Consider the following 22,083-nt stretch of genomic DNA (forward strand, 5'->3'; position numbering starts at 1 on the left):
TCAGTCAGTAGTTGGGAAAATTCAGCTCAGGGTGGGAGCAACAGGGAGGGCACGAGCTGCAGGCTGGGGTTTGTGCCTGATGACTACACCTCTGAGCATATCATCCCAGCCAGTCCCAAAAAATGACATGCAGGAGAACGTAATTTTAAAATTAGGTGGATTTGGGGGTGGAAGAGCAATGGGACCTGGGAAGAGGAACGCGACACGCTGCAGTAAAAAGTGGATGCAGCAGAGGTGATGCTGAGCTGCGGGTTCACAGGTCTCAGGGTAACGATGCTCTGAGGTCAGGAGAAAATCGCAGCAAGAGATTTCGAGTGCGAGGGGTAAAGGGACAGACCTCGTCCTAGCGTAACTGCTGGTGTGTGCTCCCTGATAACCCACTAGAGCTCTGCGACCTAAGAATTATTTGCCAGCAATACAGTTGCTACTCAACTAGAGCAAACAAATTCCCTGAATTATTATTATTAATAGAAAGAGTTGACATTTTAATTATCCTCCTGATTTTTCTGATGAGACAGAGGCACAAATATTCAAGAGAGATGCTAGACCTTGTGTGCACTTAATTCCTGTAAGATTTTGTGATTTCACCCGAAACACATTTTTAATTTTTTTTTAATCACCAGACGTCCCTATTAATTTTTTCTTTTTCTTTTTTTTTTCTTTTTTTTTTTTTTTTTTTTAAACACTTCACTCCCTGACTAACCTGAGTATAATATAAAATGTATTTACAGGGTGAAAGCACTTGAATTGCTGCCTTGGGAGTCATGCCATACACCCACAGTGCAAATACCTCAAAAAGAAAATTAGTCATCTGCTTCCAACTGTCAGGATTCAGCAAAAGACAACAAACTACTGTCTTGGAAACAGTCTGAAAAATCTCACCACTGAGCTTCTGTACATTTCAAAGTATTTGCAGAAACCAAATGAATAATATCAGCCCTGTAATAACAAGACAGGAAAAAAAAGCGGAAAAAATATTGCGATATTATTTTAGAGCATCAGAAGATTTCTGCCGTCAGTTAAAATAACCTTTAAAAAAAACGAGTTAGTGAATTTGTGCAGTTTTTCTTTTCACAGAATCAGAGACTGGTTGAGGTTGGAAGGGACCTCTGCAGATCATCCCGTCCAACCCACCTGCTAACGCAGGGTCACCAGAGCAGATCACACAGGGTCGTGTCCAGGAGGGTTTTGAATGTCTCCAGAGAGAGACATACTGGTCCCCACCGTGACAACGAGGGTCTCCCCAGCTGTTTTGGTGACAACTAGAGGCTGCCTGGCCGTGCTGAGCAGGAGGGACTGACCCTTGGTCCATCCATTGCGTTGCTGCCCAGCTCAGGGCTGCCTCTTTGCCGCGGAGAGGAGAAAAGTGTCTTCATTGAGGTTTAGTTAATCCTCACATAGTAGTTACTTAAAGACAACCACCCCACTGATGCTGACCATCAGGGATCTAAGCTGAGGAGAAAAGGATAAGCACAGAATCATTTTGGTTGGAAAAGACCCTCAAAATCATTGAGTCCAACCGTTTCCCCAGCCCTGGCACTGCCCCATGTCCCTGAGAACCTCATCTCCGTCTGTCCAACCCCTCCACGGATGGTGACTCCACCACTGCCCTGGGCAGCCTGTTCCAATGCCCCACAGCCCTTTCCAAGAAGAAATTTTTCCTAATATCCAACCTAAACCTCCCCTCGTGCAACTTGAGGCCCTAACGTTGTATCCAAATACCCTGTTCCTCTGGTACCGTGAACACTCGGATCAGGGACACGCAGCTGGTATTGCTGGGACTCGGTGAGCGCTCCCCAGCTCCCAACATACCCCAGAAACAAACTGGTTTGTGCTTGAGCTCTGCACCCTGGGATTTCACGCAAGAAAGTGGCCCGTGTTCATGAGAAGCCACACCAAGGATGCTCCCAGGGTTTGTGCTGGGGAATCAAATAAACAAAAGAAAAATCTTTAGGGAAAAGGCACGAAAAAACAACAACCAACCAACCAAAACCAACACCACCACAAACACCAAACCCCAACAAACCCCTGAAAAGCATGAAACAATTCAACATTTGCATCCAGCTGTAGACATCAAACAAGACCACCTCATGACAATTGCTCAAAGCACAACACTATTTTCTAATTTTTATCAGGTTGCACTGCTATCATCTATAAATGAGAACTGCTAATTGGTTAATTATGAACATAATGAAAACACAGCAGCAGTAAGGCTAAAACATTTTCTCTGCTGGCCTATCAGGCAAGTGATTTTTCAGAACATTTTTAGATGAGCCAAAGGCTGACCCGAGGTGTTGTATACCTGTACATACCCGCTGGTTTGACAGCCGAACATGAGTTCTGAAGGGAAACAGAGGCAGATATTAATCCAACAGAAACATGATTTTGCTGGTAGAAATGCATTTATGAGGCTTTCCACTGAGCTAGAATGGCAAATCTTTCCTAGGTTAGACTAAACCTATATGGCTCAGCAGGATTTATTCTGATGTGCAAAACATATACAAGTGATTTTCCTGCAGTTTACACAGCTGAAACATGACTTAAGTCATAAGGACAACTAAAACACATGTGACATCATAAAGCCACCTTATTCTGCCAAAAGGCAAATTATGTTAATAGTAAGTACGGGTAATTTTATCTTGAAGCATAGTTATTAGCGATATTAGCTCTGTAATACTTTACAGTAGGAAACAAAGGGTTTGGGAAGTTCTCCACCAGACTATTTATTTTTAAACCATTATTCTGTACAGACAGATAACATTAGCGTGTTTAACCAGCTACGCTATAAATAGTTTGTGCGTGGCAATATAACACCGGTTTATACAAAGGCTGAAGGAGAACCACGGCCTACACTTCCGCAGCTACTCAGCGCGGCCAGAACCGTCACTTCAAAACCACTTCAAAGGCCCACTGCCTTCTTAAGATGATTTGTTTCACTCTATTTTAATAAAAACATCCACAAAAGAAAAATTCTTTAGGTCTGTTTATCCTCCTTGTTGGTGGTAACACATCAAAAGTGTGATGAACATCAATATCATCTAAAGAGCGTACCCATCAGAGCATAAACACACTCGGAAGCGCAGCCACTTCTGTAAAAATCACGCCATTATGTAACTCAATTAATGTGAAGTATTCCCTACATCCCAGCAGATAAGAGCAGACATCCAGATGTAACAGAGCTATCCTTCCAAATCACTTGGTAAGATTTTTTTTTCTTTGTTTTTAATAGATGTCCAGGATACTTGAATTAGTGCCCCTTCACTAGCTACCTACTGAATAGGAAAAAAAAAAAAAAAAATCAGCATATACAGATCTAAGCTTCCCTCAGCTCACTGAGGTCTCTAATTTATATGAGCAAAAAACTACTGAAATGCAAAGAAGATTTGCATGTTACAGTTGGTATTTTCAAAAAAGAGCCTCAAGCAGGTGCACAAATTCGGCATTTCACAGGGATTTACAAGGTGTCATTCCCTTAGGCTGCTCTGAAAATTGCAGCCTATTATTAGTTACTGCCAGCCCATGTCAGCAAAACGGTTGCTCTTCATTATAATATTTTAATACTTGGAAGTGTTAATTGAGGTTAAGCTCAGGTCGTGCCAAGAATGCTGAAAGAAATGCAATAAAATGAAGGCCTCCTGAAACTAATATGCAATGTAGACAGCGAGCATACGTCAAAAATGGAGTATGGAGACGAGATACCCTTCCCAAGGTGACACAGCCAAGTCCATGCAGATGTACCAACACAACGAACATATAGCCATCCTTTCTGTAGAACCTGACCCTACAGCACCACATAATACAGGAGACTAACCATGCCCATCTGTGCATGTAAACAGAAAATACAAGACGTAAGGTAACAAAGAATGAAGCTTCTTCTTAGTGTATATCAAAACACGCTAGATGCTAAAGTAGTATGAAACACAGTAATAATATGAATACATTTTAGTATATGCATTCAGTCCCCTTCTTGCAGATCAGCATGCATCCCATCAAACCAAGAATGAACAGTGCCACATTTAGTTTTTATAGTGATAGGATTCAAAAAAAGAAAAACACACCCACCAAACCACACTTACTCAAGTCTATTTTCTTTAGTGGTTTTGGGGAAAAAAAAAAAAAATCATAAAGTAGTGCAGGTTCTAGCTAATTACGCAGAAAGCAATCTAATTAAACCAAAATATTTCCTTCAGCATCCACAAGATAAATATTTTTCCAAAATTAGAACATCTTTCTTATCTTTCTTGCTATGATCACTGAGGAAAAAACAGGGAGTTGCTGATCGGTAACGGGAAGTGGCAAGATTTGGTGGGGTCTTACTCATGGAAGTCAGAAGTAGATGTCAAGAACGAACTTGTGTCACGGTAAAGATGCCAAGTGCTGTCCTCTGACTGCACCTCACATCTCAATACCAGCAGATCTGTCCTGTAAGGTAGAGGCCTTTAGAATCAGATAATCATTTTGGTTGGAAAAGGACTTTAAGATCATCAAGTCCAACCATTAACCCAGCACTGCCAAGGCCATCATCACTAACCCATGTCCCTGAGAACCTCATCCCTGCATCTGTCCAACCCCTCCAGGGATGGTGACTCCAGCACTGCCCTGGGCAGCCTGTTCCAATGCCCCACAGCCCTTTGGGGAAGAAATTGTTCCCAACATCCAACCTCAACCTCCTCTGGTACAACTCGAGACCATTTTTTCCTCGCCCTGTCACTTGTTACTTGGGAAAAAGAGTCCCCTTTCAAAATCAATGCACCTTTCCTGGCCATAGTGCACAACAGCTTTGTCACCATCTTTACAGATGCAAAGGCAAAAAAGACTTTTTTTGCAAATTCCGAATGCTGCACGTTTTAGGAGACCTGAAGCACACGGTCCACGCTGCAGTACAAACATGGAAAACTCCAGGTCGAAGAGCCCATGGGAGCTCCCAAGGGAGTGCACCATGCGAGGACAGCCAGGAGGAGGCCAGGAGACACAGATGACAACCAGAAGGGCAAAAAAATCAACAACCTCTCGTTTAACATTCATGGGTTTTGGTCACACCTCGGTACCAAAAATGTAATTAGATCTACATTTCACTTGAAGGCTGATGGATCATCTTCTTCCCGAGAGCAATGAGGCATCATGGGCACGTCCAGACCCCAATGCAGCAGCAGTTGCCCCAGTTTAACCACCCAACAGGTCAGCATGACCTCGCCACGATCGACTTTAACCTTCATGAAGAATGGATTAAAAAAGGCAGACACTGAATCAAGTTAGAAAATGGAATACTTCTTAAACCGATGAGGTGTTCCCAAAACCAAGATGAGTAAAATGAGCTGCAAGGCTTAACGCTGAGATTAGTTTTACGTGAAGCGCGTTGCCCGCGGGAGTCGTAGCTTGGGGGAACTCCTGGCTCCCAGGCATCTCACTCGGTGTAAAGTGAATTATTCCACTTTGGATCTAAACCAGACCAAAACCAACTTTTGTTTCTCTTAGGAATCTTTGTTCTGTCAAAAACCTCACATTTCACAGGATTTACTCTTCCAGAAAAACACCAACTCGCTAACCAATGAAGTTACTGGGCTGAGCTCTTCTACAGTGGAATATCCTTAAAATTATTTTTAAGGGGATAGAAAAAAAAATGTAGCTTATCCAAAATACTCCATCTCATAAGGAAAGCATAAATACCCAGAACTCTGCCCTCCAGAACCCAGTATCCAGACTGCGCTCGCAAACAGTTTCTAGCAGTTTACACTGATACGAAGCTCAATTTTTCAGTAAGTGAGCAGAGCAAATCAAATTCACTGCCTCACATTCACAGGGAAATGCTACGCCCATAGTAAAACCCTTGCCGGCATGAAGTAGATGAATTCCATGCAAGTGTTTATGTAGATAATTATGTCAAAACAAGACAGTCAAAGTCCAAAGCCCTTGGGTATCAACAACAGAATTCTTTCATGAAGAGTTTAATTTATATAGAAATAATTGAATTTATAGTGTACCAACACTCAGCACAGCACAGTCCTGGCTAAATAGCTCTCCAAGTGCCCTCTGGAAACCAAACATCATGATGCCGTGTAGGGTTCTTGGGGCTTACAAAGAATTCTAACTCATAAGATGGTTCAGAGGAAGCAACATTGCTAAATCCGTAGTTTGAAAGGAAAATTATCTCCGAAAAGCTGAAAACATTCAATACAGAAAACGATGCTTTAAGAAAAGCTCATCAGAAATTACATCCAACTAGAAAAAATAATGTATTGCCATAAGCAGTCCAGTTTGTGAATGACAATGATGCTAAAACGAAGCAGTGCTGAATATGTAGGCTGATAAATCAGTATTTCAAACTGATCATCCAAATATCATATCATTTTAAAATACTTGTATCAAAGTACCATCTTCATCTGCTTAACGAGTCTGCCTTATACCATCAACTAGGAAATACATTTTTAACTACTAGAAAATCTGAAATAATTGTGCATTTAAAGACCACCACATGCTTTAGAAATCTATTTAAATAAAATACTGAAAACTCAATTTTGAGAAAGTTTATTAAACTAAAGTGTATTTGATATCTTATTAAAAATAAGAGATCAAAACCACCGTGAACATCCCAGTTCTTGACTGAAGCGGCACATCCACATTAAGACCAAATTCAGTATGGATTTTGCTAAATAAGTAAGCAGTGTTCGGTGAGCTTATCACAACTAAAATATTACTTTTTTGTTAAGATGGGCACAGTGCTGGCGAAAATTAGTCAGTAAACCACGACAGCAACTCAGATAGTGACCATACATGTAATTCTATGGGGGTTTTGGGTGTTTAATCCCATACGACTTCTTGCTGAAGCGTTTCCATGTTCTGCGCCAGCTTGAGCGGACACGTCACCACTGCAGATTTGTCCTGGGGACTCCGGTTTGTCCCTCTTCTCCTCATCCTCCCTTCTTTTTCAAACAAGAAATTCTCACTTTTTCCCAGTCCCCTAGGCAAAAACCACTGTTCTCAAACACCTCAATTAGGGGGAAAAATAAAAATATAAAAAATAAAAGTATAAAAATAAAGGCTTGTCGAGGTTTACTGTGAACAGCTGACCTGACCACTTTGCTCGTACAAACCTCGTTCTTCCAGAGCAAATCCCTCAGAGCACCAGGCACGTTCCTAAAATACAACCAACCATTTTCCTATGGAACGCGAGAAATAAATGTCGCTGTCGCTCTTTGTCACAGGGCTCATCTCGCAAGGATCCAGGAAAACAAGGACAGGTATGAGCAGGATAAATAACTTCCATACTACAATTTGCTTTTTGTAAACACTGCACTTTGTAAACGTGAACTGCATCCAACACAGTGTGTTTATATATGTTTATATATATACATACATGAAAAGAGGCACTCAGACAACCAGGCTGTTGGGCTCTGCAGCCCATTATTAACTTCCCTACATGTCCTCAGTAAATAAAGGCTTTCATCAACTGACCTGTGAACTTTAAATGTTGTATCTATAAGTAAGAGCTTTTAGTACTTGATCGATAGCTCGGAAAAAAAAAAAATTACAAGTCCAAGCTTAACAGAGTGATGACAATTTGCATGTCGACTTCTGAAAGATTTTAAAAGGGGAATTGAAAACCAGATATTATTGTGCTCTTAGCATAAAAAGTAAGTATAATCAAATATAAACCAGTATTGTTTATTTCCCCATAATGAATAGTACATAACACAGGATGATTTCTGCTTTCTACAAGTTTTCTTTTTTACATCTGGCTTTGCTATTGTGTTAAATTTATACATAATTTGAGTATGTTCTTCTGAATAAAATCTATTTGAGGCCACTGACTTATTACTTGATATCAAGTTTCAAATCCATAGTGTTCCAAGACCTCTTCACTTAACAAAAAAATCAACTAGAAGAGCAAGAACTCTACCTTGCATTTTGCTTTCAGAGGGAGAAAAAGTCTTTATAATAAAAGAAGTAGATTCACCCTATTATCAGCTGCTATCTGTGCCACCACCAGAGCTTTTTGCCTTGACACCACCCTGAACAACTGATAAGCAAAGTAATCAGAGTGGAAATAGAAATGTCACCTGCGAAGATGAGCTGCGTCTAACAAACTTCAGGTTCACTCCCTGCCTTCATGTTCAGACTGATAAATGTATTCTTTCTTCAAAGTGCATATAAAATATATGTTTATGGATATTGGTTTAGAAGCTTATTACAACAACTTAAAATAATAAGGAAAAGTGACCCAGAACAAGATGGTAATTTTCAAAGAAAACACTAAGATAAATACATAAATAAACAGCCTGCAGCATTTGGGAAATGCTCATTTTCCATCTGAGTAATCCAGGCTGGATCTATTTTCCACATCTTCAAAATTCCACACATGAGGTATTTCCCCATTTCTTTTAAAAACAACTATGAAGAAACTTTGCAGATACTAATCTGTATTTAACACAAACTGAAAATAGCATCAAAAGATTCTAAGTTTGTGATTTTACAAAAAAATGAAGTACTACTACATGAATATTGACTTAGGAATTTTTCAGGTTCAGCTGATTTTCATGCAAGAACATTCATTTTGGTATGTAGGCAACTATGTTCCTTCAAATGTAATATATTAATTTTAATGAAACTTCCACGTACAAAAAGGTACTTGCATACCTTAAAAAAAAATTTTCATTCAAATTGACCGAGTCAGAGACAACAGGTAAGTAAATTAAGAGCACTGACTTCCAACCAGAGCGTGACAGGGGCAGGTGCAGGCTCGGTGAGTACGGGAAATGTTATTTAAATGGCATTTTCTGCCTTTTAAGACACAAACATCCCTACAACACGCCTTCAGACCTCATTGCTGAGGGACAAAATTCTTTAAGTAGATGCCATTTTCCAGTATGATGTTCTATACGTCCACCAATACATAGGTAGAGCCTCGTGTATTTCAGAAAGCTGAGAAAACTCCAGCAAACCAGCAGCTTATGGAAAAGCTTCACGTAACTTGGTTTCCTTGTTGTTTTGCCCTTTAATTTACACAAGTACAACAACTCTTATGCTCTTCTTGCAGTCATTAGACTAATTTTCCAAAATAATTTCAGTGAAGCTGAATATGCTATTTTTGATCCTGTCTTCCTAATGGCTAGATTTTTGTATGCAATATTTAAGTTCTAAAAAAAAAAAAAAAATAAAATCCTGAAGTTCTGATTTCTACAAAAGGGATCATAGAAGGCAGAAACATGTTAAAAAAATTACTTTTTAATGACCTTGTGTTCTTCTCTTTGTAGGCTTTCATATCGGACTGGTCAAGACACGGCTAATTGCGACACATGCAGGAACAGTGCATGTATTATCTATAGGTAGGTTAAAAATACCGATATTCCCACTTTTTCCTAAGCATAAGTAATGATTTCTTCACTAACTCAAGATCAATTGCTAGCCTTGATTTTTCCGTAACACAAAACCAGTTTAAAAACTAAAAAATATATTTGACTTCACTAAATTAATAATATTCAAACAAACACCTGTTTCTAAGTGTAACTATTCAGATCAAGAATAGATGGTGATGGTCAGTACGACTGCTGGAGCTCTCGGATGTGGAGCGTGACAAAGTGCGAGGTTCATTTCTACCTAGATGGAGAGATTTAGCATTTTCTGTCCAACAAGTCAACATACTTCAAATTGATTTCTATAGCGGGAACTACTGGATTCAGAAAGTGACTTTAAAAGAGAGACTTTACACCAAAGAGAACCTGATAAAATCTAGGCAGTTTTATCAGAAAATGACACCGCTACCCAGGGTTTTATGTGCTTTTGTATTAGTGAAGAAGTTTTAAAACATGCAGGGCAAATATGTCCTGCCCAACACAAACAGTACCACGAACTTTAAATCAGGTGTTTGCCGTGAAGGTGGACGGTTCCGTAAGGTGAAGACAAGTTTGCTCATGGTCAAATGGATAAAACAAAATTAGAAACTGCTTAAAGGTTTTGTTAAAGATTGTTTTGTACCTGCTATAATCTCTCCTCCAGAAGGAAATCCCTGGAGTTTGCTGACTAGAAACGGGCCAGGTGCAAAAGGTGAAAGGATATCGCTTCTTATTTCTCTAAAGCAGAGGCTCCCCTCCTAAAATTTATCAGCCGGGAGATCCATTTTGGCACGTACTTTATTCTAGTGAAGGAATAACAGGCAGTGGGCATGATGTGAAGCCATCCTGCGTCTGATGATGTGTTTCATACTGACAACTTAATTGTCCTCCTCCATTAGCGCCTTAAAAAACAACTGAATATTTTCACACGTTGCAGGTAAGAGGAAGACAAATGCATCTCAGTATTAGAGTATTCCAGCAAATCAGGCAATACAGTACGAGTGAAAATGTATAAAGGTGACTATTAATTACAGTGAAGATACAAACTACAACGAAGGTACAGATTTTGGCTAGTCTGAAAAGCACAGGATTCCCCCTTCACTCCTTAATTCTCAGTCTCTGATTTAGGCAGAAGACATGGAGCTATTTATATATTGTGTCCTAACTGCCTATTAGGGAAGGGAAAAAGGATGGAAAACTCCATCTTTTCTACTTAGCAGCTAACTATAAAAGGGAATGATGCTGTTCCATGCAGGGGAAGGAAGCTATTAATATATTTATTTGTCCTTTAGAGCACTGTTTAGAAACATATAAAGAACGAAAGCCTCCCTTTTCCTGAGCTCACCCCTGTGCAATTTCTTGGTCAGAGCATCTCGGGAAGGTACAACGCAGCTCATTTCTATCAGGGAAACTATTTTTGTTCCATTAGCTTAAAAAAAAAAAAAAAAAAAAAAAATCCAATTGGAAATTTTTTAAGATCTTGATTTGTAGTCAGTACATTTAAAGTTACAGAACCTTCCAGTTTGTACCTCTTACAGTCACTGCAAACGAAATGACGCCAGAAATACAAATTTCAAGTGTCTCTCTATTTAAAGAGTAACGGCGTAGCAGGCAGGTCCCACTCTGAAGTATTTCCCAGCACAACAGCCGTTTGGACTGCAGCTACCGAAGCCTGAAGCAGCATTTCCAGGAGGAGTTTTAGCAAAAACCAGCGCAGCTTTTTGACAGATTAGGAGAACACACGCTGCGTGCAAGAAGTCTAAAACCAGATGACAGTGCAAAACAGGGGAACTACGAGAAGACTGAATTACTAAGACAAGAAGAGTGGCCAAAAGGGATAAAAGAGAAATGGGCTGATAAAACTGCACTCAGACGCTCTGTCGGAGGGTCTGCTCCTCCACAAGTCAAACACTACCGTACTGAAGCCTCTGAAATAAATGACATTTCATTAGTAAGGATGCTAAATTACTCTTAAATCTAGATGCAGTGATACACACAAATTTGCAAAGAGTTGGCAAGACGAATGCTGCAGAGTTACATGATTTCTCTTTAAGACAAAACAATTTCTAGGAACATAAATTAAACCTCAGCTTAAATCGTTCAAGTTGCACTGAAAACCTGCGTGTAATATCTTTGAGGGCATTGGACCCTGCAAGCTGTCAGTAAATGTCCACGTCAGACCAGGAGGATCATCCTGGTTGACAGACTGGATGTTCTGCATCTTCTCTTTTGGACCCACCTCAGTCTTGAGTAGTAGACAGAGGAGACTTAAGAAAAATATAATCTGTGCCCTTATAGGAGAAATCAATAATTTCAAGACAAAACCTTAACTTTTCCGTAACTGACATTGGATTTTTTTTGTTAAATATGATTCAATTTTGAACACGGTAACATTATATTCAGAGTTCTTTTCAAACCTTGATTTTAAAACTGCAGTGAAACAGCATCTTGGAAGGATGATTAAGTTGTCCTACTGACTACCCAGCTGCATCCAGTAATGTCAAGTGTAGCACAGATGAGAAGCCAGAATGCAGAAACAATCAATGTAATTAAATTTGTCCCCCTCAAGACAACTTTTTAGAATATTAATAAGATGTAGCACAAAGCTGGAGACAGTGTAGAGGGCGACAAAAAACACAAACATTGTTGTACTTTAAGGGGTTTTTAGCTACTTTTTAGTATCAAAAATGGCAATGCTGTTAGTAAACATTCTAAGAACAGGTTTTTGAGAATAGAATTCTTTTCCATATGAAATTTACAAATTTTGCTAAGATTCTAAATCGATTTTTATGTTATTTATCTTTTCTATTGAAAGGAATACATACTAGCAACTAGGTTACTTTCTCTTTTTTTAATAAATAGGAAAATATTAAAAACACAATGTACCAAAAACATAAACTGCTTTGGAAGCCGACAGGAAAAAAAACACATCTATAATTTGATTCCCCATTTCCCTCAAAACTCTACTTATTTCTGCGATGAGAAATAGGTTCAAGAACTTGTCAGGAACCTCCACACCCAGGTGTCAGAAGTCACATTAACTCCATGTCCCTGCTCCAGCACACATCAATTCACAGCTTCCACTCCCAATTAAATACTACGCTACGCTTTAGCCGAAAAAATTTAATTGAGCAACACCGTTGCGATAGGTTTTAAAGTCTGAATATAAAGTTCCAACTGCACAGTGATAGTCTAAAACACTCACTAAAAAAAGGATTAAGTGTCATGACTTTATAGTAGTTTACAGACAGTATTTTAGTAGTAAAAAAAAATGATTTAGTAAAATTAAACAACAATTTTATCAAATGTTATTTTATTTCATTAGTGTCAATATCTCATAATCCAAGGTCACAAAGCAGTTTCACCATCATCCTCTACAAACAAAAGCCAAACATTTACACCTACCTTTTACAAACAAATGTAAATTCACCATTGAAATTTTTAAAGACAGAAAATAAGCTTTATTAGCGTATATTTTCAGGACAAAGTAAACTTAAACAATGAAGTGTAGTGAAATTTTGCTATCAAGAAGAAATTGCATTGATATGCAGAAACTGTACCAATTCTGTAACACCCAAACCCCACGTGGACTAAAATCTTCACAGCCTGTTTTATTCATGTAATTATCTTTTAGAGGAACTGCCCTTTCCGCTCCTGTTTATATTACCATCCCATGTGAATTTTAATCCTTGAACAGAAATCCATGTGAGAAGAGGAATCTTCAGTTTAATATTTTGTGCATTACTCTTAGGCCTTTATCATGAATTATTTCCATGAAGGAGCATCCTGAAGAACTCGTGCTAAACTTCCCTTTAGTCACAAAGGTCAGAAGTACTCAAGAGTTTTTACAAGGCTACTTTAGCTTTACTAGACCAAATTTCTGCAGAGAGGGAACAAACAAACTTAAATCAAGACTACGCTACTGTAGTTCTTGGAAGGAAAAAATACTCAAAGCTGTATCAACCATTAATTTGGCTACTTCTTACTCCTTTGAAATTCTGAAATATGCTGGGTTACAGTACTCAATTTTGTCTTGGATATTGAGATTATTCTAAGGTGTACCCCAACTATTCAACAGAAAATAAATTATTAGAATCTACAAACTGTAAACTCTCAAAACAACAGAGGCAAATGAAACAGGTTAAAATGATGAGGATAAAGTTAATTAGGTAGCACAGAGCCCACCTGGAAGTAGTTCACTTTTAAAGGTTAGATACAGTGATAATTATTAGTTAATAAATATGGCAATGCAAAGTGAAAATAAGACAAGTAAAAATAAATCCCTAATACAGCACCAGGATAGCAAAATAAGGTCACTAAATGTCGACAATTATGATTTTCATTTTTTATTTCCTACCCACATTAATTAATTTACATTCTAACTTATCTCTAGACTGTAAGATGCTTGTATAGTAAAAATGGATCTCAATGGCTTGCTAACGCTGGCAATGCTTTGGATCCCCAGCACTGGCGATTTTCAGGTTGCAATAGGAAATTTAACAAGAGATTGCTTAGAAGTGTATTAAGCTAATTTTCAAGTGATTAGTGCTTATCTGGATCCCATTCTTCCAAGATGCGGCATGCACTAATGCCATGTCATCCCATTAACATGACCCCGAAGGAGACACTTTAATATTCTTTAATTCCTGCCTCACCTACCCTACTTCAATACAGAGATTTAAGCCGTTCTAGAAATGCTTCCAGGACTGGGGCCTTATAACATTACAAAGTAGGTAATAAAAATATAAACAGAAGGGGTGTTGACTGAGATGAGAAAAGCTGAGGTTGAGTAGGAGGAGGGAGGTTTTTCCTTGAGGCAGAAAGCTGAGGGACAGGCTGCCCAGAGCCCTCAGCAACCTGGTCCTGAACCTGAACTATTCTGATTCAGCAGTCTTACAACTAAACCACATATCAATTATTAGCATCTAATAGTCTTAAAATGAATCATATTAGCAACATGTGACTGTGTTAGAAAAGAAGAAAACCCATCCATATTTCTAAGCTTGTTGCTAGAAACCCTCCCACAGTCCATATGCTTAAAACTAAATGGTTCTGACTCCTCCAACTCTGTTTTCAATCCCTTATAAAGCAACGTCATTAGAAAAAGTTCACTCTGCTGACAGCATGCAAAAAATAAACTCATTAACATATACTCTTAAAATCATTTTAAAAAATACATGACGCTAAAACCAGAAAAGTCCATCACACAGATCCCTAATCCACAGCACTGGGATTTAGAAGATGGGATTAGCCAGAAAGCAGCAGCCTGAGCAAGTTGGCCACCTTGTCTACATGCCTTGAGCGAGGTGTCCGAATTAGAGTCATAGAACGGTTTGGGTTGAAGGACCTCCCCAGCTCCCCCAGCGCCCCCCCTGCATGAGCAGGGACATCTGCACCAGCTCAGGTTGCTCAGAGCCCCGTCCAGCCTGGCCTGGGATGTCTCCAGGGATGGTTCATCCACCACCTCTCTGGCCAGCCTGGGTCAGGCTCTCACCACCCTCAGCATTAAAAAATTCTTCCTCATGTCTGGCCTGAAATTGTCCATCGTGGCTCCACATCCTCCCCTTTATCATGTAACAGGCTCCACATACATAGTTATAACCCCTCTCAAAAGCACTGATTTCACACGCACACATTACACAGCATGTGCACACATAGATATGTCACGCCACACAAACCCCAAAGAGCCTCCAAGATGTTCTCAGGGCCTCCAAGAGTGGCTGGAGGCGAAGCCAACCCTGCCTTGATCCGTGCTACTGCACCGCGAGCGCTCGGTGAGAACCTCAGGCAGTTCCTAGAATCAGAGAATCATCTTGGTTGGAAAAGACCTCTAAGATCATCACGTCCAACCACTAACCCAGCGCTGCCAAGGCCACCTCTAAACCACGTCCCTAAGAACCTCATCTATACAGCTTTTAAACCCCTCCAGGGATGGTGACTCCAGCACTGCCCTGGGCAGCCTGTTCCAATGCCCCACAGCCCTTGGGGGAAGAAATTGTTCCCCAGGTCCAACCTCAACCTCCCCTGGCGCAACTTGAGGCCGTTTCCTCTGGTCCTCTTGTTCCTGGGGAGCAGAGCCCGACCCCCCCTGGCTCCAAGCTCCTTTCAGGCAGGTCAGAGATCAGAAGGTCTCCCCTCAGCTCCTGTTCTCCAGCTGAACCCCCAGCTCCCTCAGCCGCTCCCATCACCCTTGTGCTCCAGATCGTTCACCAGCTCCGTTGCTCTTGACTCTTCTCCCACAGAGCCCTTCACTGATGAACAGCTATTCAGCGTATTTTGTTTCTCTTTCTTTCCTGACTACGATTCAAGTTCTGCATAGCAAACAGCTGTGTTCCGAGTCTGTCCTGTGGTGCTCGTTATTACAGTCTGCGAGTCGTCACTGTTTTCCGAACACAATAACTCCATTTCACAAGCACGAAAAGCAAAGGCTGGGGGACACAACGCCCAAAGCAAAACAGAGAAACCCCACAGAGGCTCTTGCTGACTTCAATTCCAAAATTAACAGTCGTGTACAAAAACAGTTTTCAAGGCAGCACTCACCCGCCCCACTCTCACCCTCTACCTTTTTGCAAAACTTTGCCTCATTTGCTATAAACCCAAATTCCACAGCACGTCAGTGGTTCTTCTAGAGACAAAATTAGATCGTGATTCACGTTTCAGCCAGGCTCCTCAGTCAGGTTCGTGCACATCCCTGCTGTGCAATAAATAACACCGGTGTCTGGGAAATGGGAAAGGAAGGAAAAAAATAATAAAGAAAAAAACTCATTGTGGGTTCCCTTTGTGCTGGTATCAGTCCCCAGCAGAAAACAAGATGACTGAAAAAGCAGAATTTGGGTCCTCAGCTCTGGGGCTCAGCCAAGCACAGACTAATATAACTTAGAATTGCAATTACAAGGAGGTTTTTTGATCAGTCCTGGACTAGACCCGTCTCACTGTGAAGGAATTTCAGAAATTTCAATTACAAAGGTCTTGCCTGTGTTTAATGAGCACATCAAAACAAAATTCTCAAAGGTCTGTTATTTGATTTTATTTGGCCAAATTTTCATGGGAACGACAGCTATGCAAACATTGATACACAGGCAGCTGCCCTACAATGTACAGTTTCTGTTGTAAACCTTCTAAGTATATAGTTGTTTTGGGGAGAAAACACAGAAAACCAGAATAATTATCACAGACAAAATTTTACCGCTTATAGTTGTTCAGAAAAACAGCCTTATTTGCACTGGAGTTTCATAGACAGTAAAAATTTGAGACACTGAGAGACTCCAAACCAGTGTTCCAAATTTGGCAATATTGTAGGTAAGTGAACATTTAGTATGTCCTAATCAGAAATGTCAGGCAAATGTTTGCAATACTAGTATTATATAATATTTAGATTCATCTCTTCTTTGTGTAGGGCTTATTCACTATTGGCAGTCTATTGAAAGATACTATTTCACCTATGAAAAAATGCTTCTGAAGCCAATAATTATAATCTCTGTCACGCATAATGCTAGAAGATGATACAGTCCTCGTTAATTAAGTTTATGGAGTTATCACGGGGAGGCTTAAAGAGACAGAAAAACAGATGGAGTTTGAAACTGAAAAGAGCCACACGGCATAAAGAATATTGCAAGAAAAGGTCATTTTGAGAGGAAACCTATAGATACTCGGGATACAAAAATAGCACGAAGCAAAACAAGATTGTCAGAGCTGTGACAGGTGACAAAGTCAAGTTCAGGAATGCAAGAATGGGACAGCTAGAGGAACAGTCTGTGGGGAATATCTGCAGCTCTACAACAAAAATATAAATGAGACAAATACGGAACACTTGCTGAATTTAATAGGATTTCATATGTTTGATATAAAGACCACTTATAGCTAAATTTAGAAAGATGGGAAAAATTACAGAATAAGAAGGTTTTTGTCTTCTTATTGCCACACAAACAGGTATAACACGAAAACCTACATTTGCAAGCAAGCCAATCATTTGTCTGATGGCAGCGGTTACGTTAAAAATCCTACAAAGCTCAATAAATTGATCTTGACAGGCGACGATCAATTATTCTGTAAAATTTACAGCTGTAAATGCTGAAATAATATGACTGGTTTTATTCATCCTCTTTATACTCTTCAGAAGCAAAATATTTCACTTGGATGTAAATAGCTGAAAGACAGAACTGTGCTGCAAATGGTGTTATGCAGTAAAAAAGTGAGAATAACATGGGTTTTGTCATACAGACTAGAAGGAAGACTTTTTCTTCGAGGTCTATCTTTAATAAAAATTGATTATGAAAGAAGTTATTCTGTTCAGCAAGGTATTTTAGAACAATTTATCTTTTACATCTATTTCAAGTAGCTCTTAAGAGAGCTCCCCTGCAAGAATAACATTTTGAAAGTAAAAATGAACTCTGCCAATGCCAGAAATGAAATGCCTTTTTTTTTCCCCAAGAAAAATTTATACTGAGAAACAAACCAATTCTAATCTATACCAAAGTCTGCACAGATTTGCATGCCACTTTAAATGAGATTTAGAGAGCTCTTAGAGAAGAATCTATTTCATGCTGCGATTCTCTCACTGTATTACTGAAAGAATTTATGCGTTGGGGAATCCTCAATCCACTGATATCCTGATCTTAGCACAAAATCAATGCCGCATTTATCTAACCAACTGCTTTTTGGTAAAAATGCAAACAAGGACGTGTCAAGTTGAAGACAGCATTGCTCTTTCATAAACGAGGATGGATATTAGATTGATCAGTAGGTTTGTAGTGTGCTTCTGGAGTAATAAGGTTCCCAACGCAGCCGCCTCCTGAAAACTCAGTATTCGTAGGTATAATTCTAGCATATAACTGAAACTTTAAAAATTATCTTCTTTGATTTAGAATGTCTTTTTTCTGCCTCACAACATGGAGGTGGGAAAAATATTTTGAATATTTGAATTCTTGCCTAAGGTACTTCCCTCCTCCACTGTTAGAAAGTTTCTCCAGATCACTGAAATGCTGACGTTTTTGCTCACAATGTTGTTAACAGTTAAACTAGGCACAGCCAGATGCAAATAAAAAGACCCTGCCCCTTTCTAGGGCTTCACCGGGAGTCCTTCTAGGCACACTCTTCAGCTCTTCAAAAAAAAAACTAAAGCACAAAAATGTCCCAAACTTCTCTTGGCATCTTTGATTCTTTCTCCTCCACCCGAAGGGAAAAGAAAAATCCACCTAAATAATTAGCAAATAGTGTTAGATGGTGGCGTGTGCTCAGCTTGCAAAGGCCGTGGCACTGAAATCCACCGTAACTTCCCACAATTTCTGTTATTCCATCTTACTTGGAGAATTGCTTCTGAAATTTCCAGTTCCTATTTCTGTTTTGCAGTCTGTCCTTTTTTGACACCCCCTTCTCCCTATCCCTTTTGGTGCAAGAAATGCAGAGATCTGATTTAAACATTTATTTTGTACTTGAATTTCATAAATTAAGCGCTCGTGCACTGGTGTCAGATGTTGGCTTAACGGAAATCTTTCCATCGTCATTATTAGTTAACGAATTGCTTTTTTCTTCCTATTTTTAGCGTGGAATTGGATTTTAAGCAGCAAGAAGATAAACTACAGCCAGTTTTGAGAAAACTTCATCCTATTGAGGAAACTCAGGTTGCACCTTTGCCTTATTCTCAGGAGAGCTACTCCTCCACTCCCAAGCAAAAATCCAAAACTGAATCAAAAAAGCATGGAAGATGGAAACTCTGGTTCCTTTAACCCACGTCCATTACGTGTGGAGTTCAAGGCCTTCTCTGAAAAAATATTTGGAGTTCTGTCCATCATCTCTGACAGGATCTTGGTAGACCGATCCGCGTTACCGGCCAATGTAGTTCTCACCATATGTACCAAAAAGGCCTTTGTACCTATGAACTCATGTCCAGATGCAAGGCGTTCAATAATAACCTTGCCGACTTTTCTTTGCGGTTCACCAATGTGGGATGTAAAACCTGAATTGAAATTTGTACAAAGATGGAAAGTAAAACTATTTTTCCCTCCCCCCTTTTAGATCTGAAAGCGTCACATTCTACCCTGTTCAATTGTAGGCTGTCATCCCGTACGCAGCTAAATATCACTCTTGTTTTAAAGCCTTTTGGGGGTTCGGTTTATTGTCTTTAAACAACAAGGGGGGAAAAAAAAAAAGGAAGCAAGCCTTACGTTTGCAATGGTCTTCAGTTTTACAAATCCACGTTGATCGGGGAGTGCAGTTTTCAGCACATATATCCTGGACAAAGCACAATTTTTCACGTGGTCCGAGACCATGAATAATCTCCAAGATGTGACTATGTGTATATTTGCCTTCATGCGATGTAGACTTCAACCAAGCTCTTACATTTTGACAATACGTCATTTCTAATTTAGCTGTGTCCTCATCTCCAGACAAACCACGTTTGCTGCCCATCTCCAAGGGTTGAGCGGCCAAAAACCTCCCAAAATCAGGACGAGCCTTTAACCACCCCGAGCTGACAGGGTCAAGGTTATGGGACAATCACCTGTCCTACATCTCACTTTTAGTCTTTTGGTACCCAAAAGGTCTAAATGACACATTCTGGCACAGAAAAAAACACAAACAAACCAACCAACCACCCACCCCACAAACAGAACCATGAAAAGCTCTACAGATTGTTGGCATTTGCCGGAATTTAATATCTTTTTGTAACGTAGTCTTTGGAAAACCTCTACACTGTTGGAGAAGGCACCAGAAAAATTTATAGTATGCCTCACGCTTTAAAACCTCTTTGGAAGGAGCAGTAATTTTAAATGCTATTTATTTACAAAGCTTCTCACATGGGTTTCCTGACATATTATAATTTATATCTCAATCTATTAATCATACTTGCTAACCAACACACTTAAATATGAATCAATTTGTCCCTTTTTTTATTTTAAATGACACTTAAAATTTTGCTCCAAATTATAAACGGCAACTTTTTTCCTTTAAGTATTTGTTACTGTCATTAAACTTGCATCTGGAATGACCAGTTCTGGAAAAATTTCTTGTGCTAGAAGTAGCCAGGAAGCAGGAATATTTTTTTTTTTTAAGTATTTCAGATAATTTGAGTCATAGTTTCTTCCATGTGACAAACTGGTTTACTAAGAATTGGGTTTGAAATTGTATACCCTGCAGCATCAGGAAGAAACAAATTCTTCAGCATTTAGGTAGAAGAAATGTAATCGTTAGCAGAAGAGTTTGCACCTACTGAAAAATTTGAAGTGCTTTCATTCACACTATTTCTCCTCTTAGCTCAGCATCAAATCCATCACTGCAAGAAATCTCAAGGAAAATAACTGATTTTTTTCCCCCAAAGCAGAGAGCAAGAACAAGAAGTTAAAATGGGAACAGAAATGCAGAAGATGTCAATGTCCACCTCACAGTGAATTTCAGCATGCTTTAAGGAAAAAAAGTCACCTTTGCAGTAAACCTTCAAGAGGGCTACGAGTCCTTGTACATAAGCAAACGATACCCTGAAATATTTTTGTGGAAGCTGAAGGATTAGAAAACGTGATCCTGCGTCCCAGGAAGGAAGTGCAATTGTTTTGTTTGGGAAAAAACATGTGTCATGTATTTTATACCATTTTTAATTGAAAATATAAACCTGTTTACAAGGCAGCCCACCCTACATGTTTTAGAAACCCAAGTATTTCCAAACAAGAAAATATATATATATTTTTTTTTTTCCTAAAAAGAAATATCAAATATGGACATAACAAGAAAACACAACAGTATTGAGCATTATTTTACAATAGCGTTAATAATTAATGAACTCATCCATGCTAACATGCCTAGTGTTCGGGGTTTTTTTGAAAAATGAAATCAAGGATCTCTCCATGGCAATCAATTACAAATCGTTAGCGTCACCAAATCAGTAGCTTTTCCAATAAACCTGTTCCGAACGTTCTTGTGTGCAGGGACAAAACCGAACTGTTTTTCCGTGCGGTTACCGACTCACACAGAGACCAGGATTCTGTAATTATTTCAAACGACAGAGGGAAATTCACCGGTGAAATATAAAAGAGCTAAAAGCGAAAGTTCTCACGGCGTGTTCTGTACATGTCCAGGCTATTTTCTTAAGAAGTTGCAAATTTTTAATTTTTTACATTTTTTTAAAACTGGAAAAGCTAAACATACATATAGTCTTGCTTAAAATTACATATCGTGTTATATCGTACCATACGATGTAATTTGTAATAAAATGTTTTTGCAAGTGTGTAAAATGTATCATATTGTATTACATTTAGAATCACTCAGGCTCAGGTTAGACACTGAGAGAAAAAAAACCTAATTCTTTAGAGCTTTTAGTTAAATGTGACTGACAAAGCTATTTTCACCCTAACGTAGAAGATCTTATAAAATGAGGTGATAACAAAGAAAAAGCATCTTCACTTTCAATGTGCCACATAATGTAGCTTTGCTGAGTTCACTGACAATACCATGCACTTTCATACACTAATTTGCTATATGCACTTTTCTCCCATATCATGCTTAAAAATACTTTTTAGTCAATAAATACTGCAGTGATTTTATATTACTTGCTATCTCCTGAGTCCGTATAATTTCCATTAAGCAACAGTTACATTCTTTGTTTTAGAACTATTAGGAAACACTATTCATGTGAGTATCACTTGTTTTCTTCAAGACAAAACAGTCACTGTAAAAATAGTTTAAAAATCAGGATAAACTGAAAAAAATCATGATTAAAACTGAAAAATCCTACCATTGGTACAAAGTGTTTGCTTTTTCTTAAGAT

At 39.1% G+C, this 22,083-nt stretch overlaps 2 protein-coding genes across 3 annotated transcripts in view; one reads left to right on the plus strand and one right to left on the minus strand.

The window, feature by feature from the left end:
* INSYN2A (inhibitory synaptic factor 2A) overlaps nucleotides 1-19,054 on the plus strand; it is a 44,531-nt gene extending 25,477 nt beyond the window's left edge. Inside the window, exons 3-4 of the mRNA XM_065639403.1 lie at nucleotides 9,252-9,323; nucleotides 18,871-19,054. Coding sequence (XP_065495475.1) covers nucleotides 9,252-9,323; nucleotides 18,871-19,054 — 256 coding nt within the window. The remainder of the gene's footprint in view (nucleotides 1-9,251; nucleotides 9,324-18,870) is intronic.
* DOCK1 (dedicator of cytokinesis 1) overlaps nucleotides 1-22,083 on the minus strand; it is a 287,412-nt gene that overhangs the window by 173,764 nt on the left and 91,565 nt on the right. The window lies entirely within an intron of this gene.

Source organism: Caloenas nicobarica, chromosome 7 (genome assembly GCF_036013445.1).
Source record: "Caloenas nicobarica isolate bCalNic1 chromosome 7, bCalNic1.hap1, whole genome shotgun sequence".
NCBI classification, from domain to species: domain Eukaryota; kingdom Metazoa; phylum Chordata; class Aves; order Columbiformes; family Columbidae; genus Caloenas; species Caloenas nicobarica.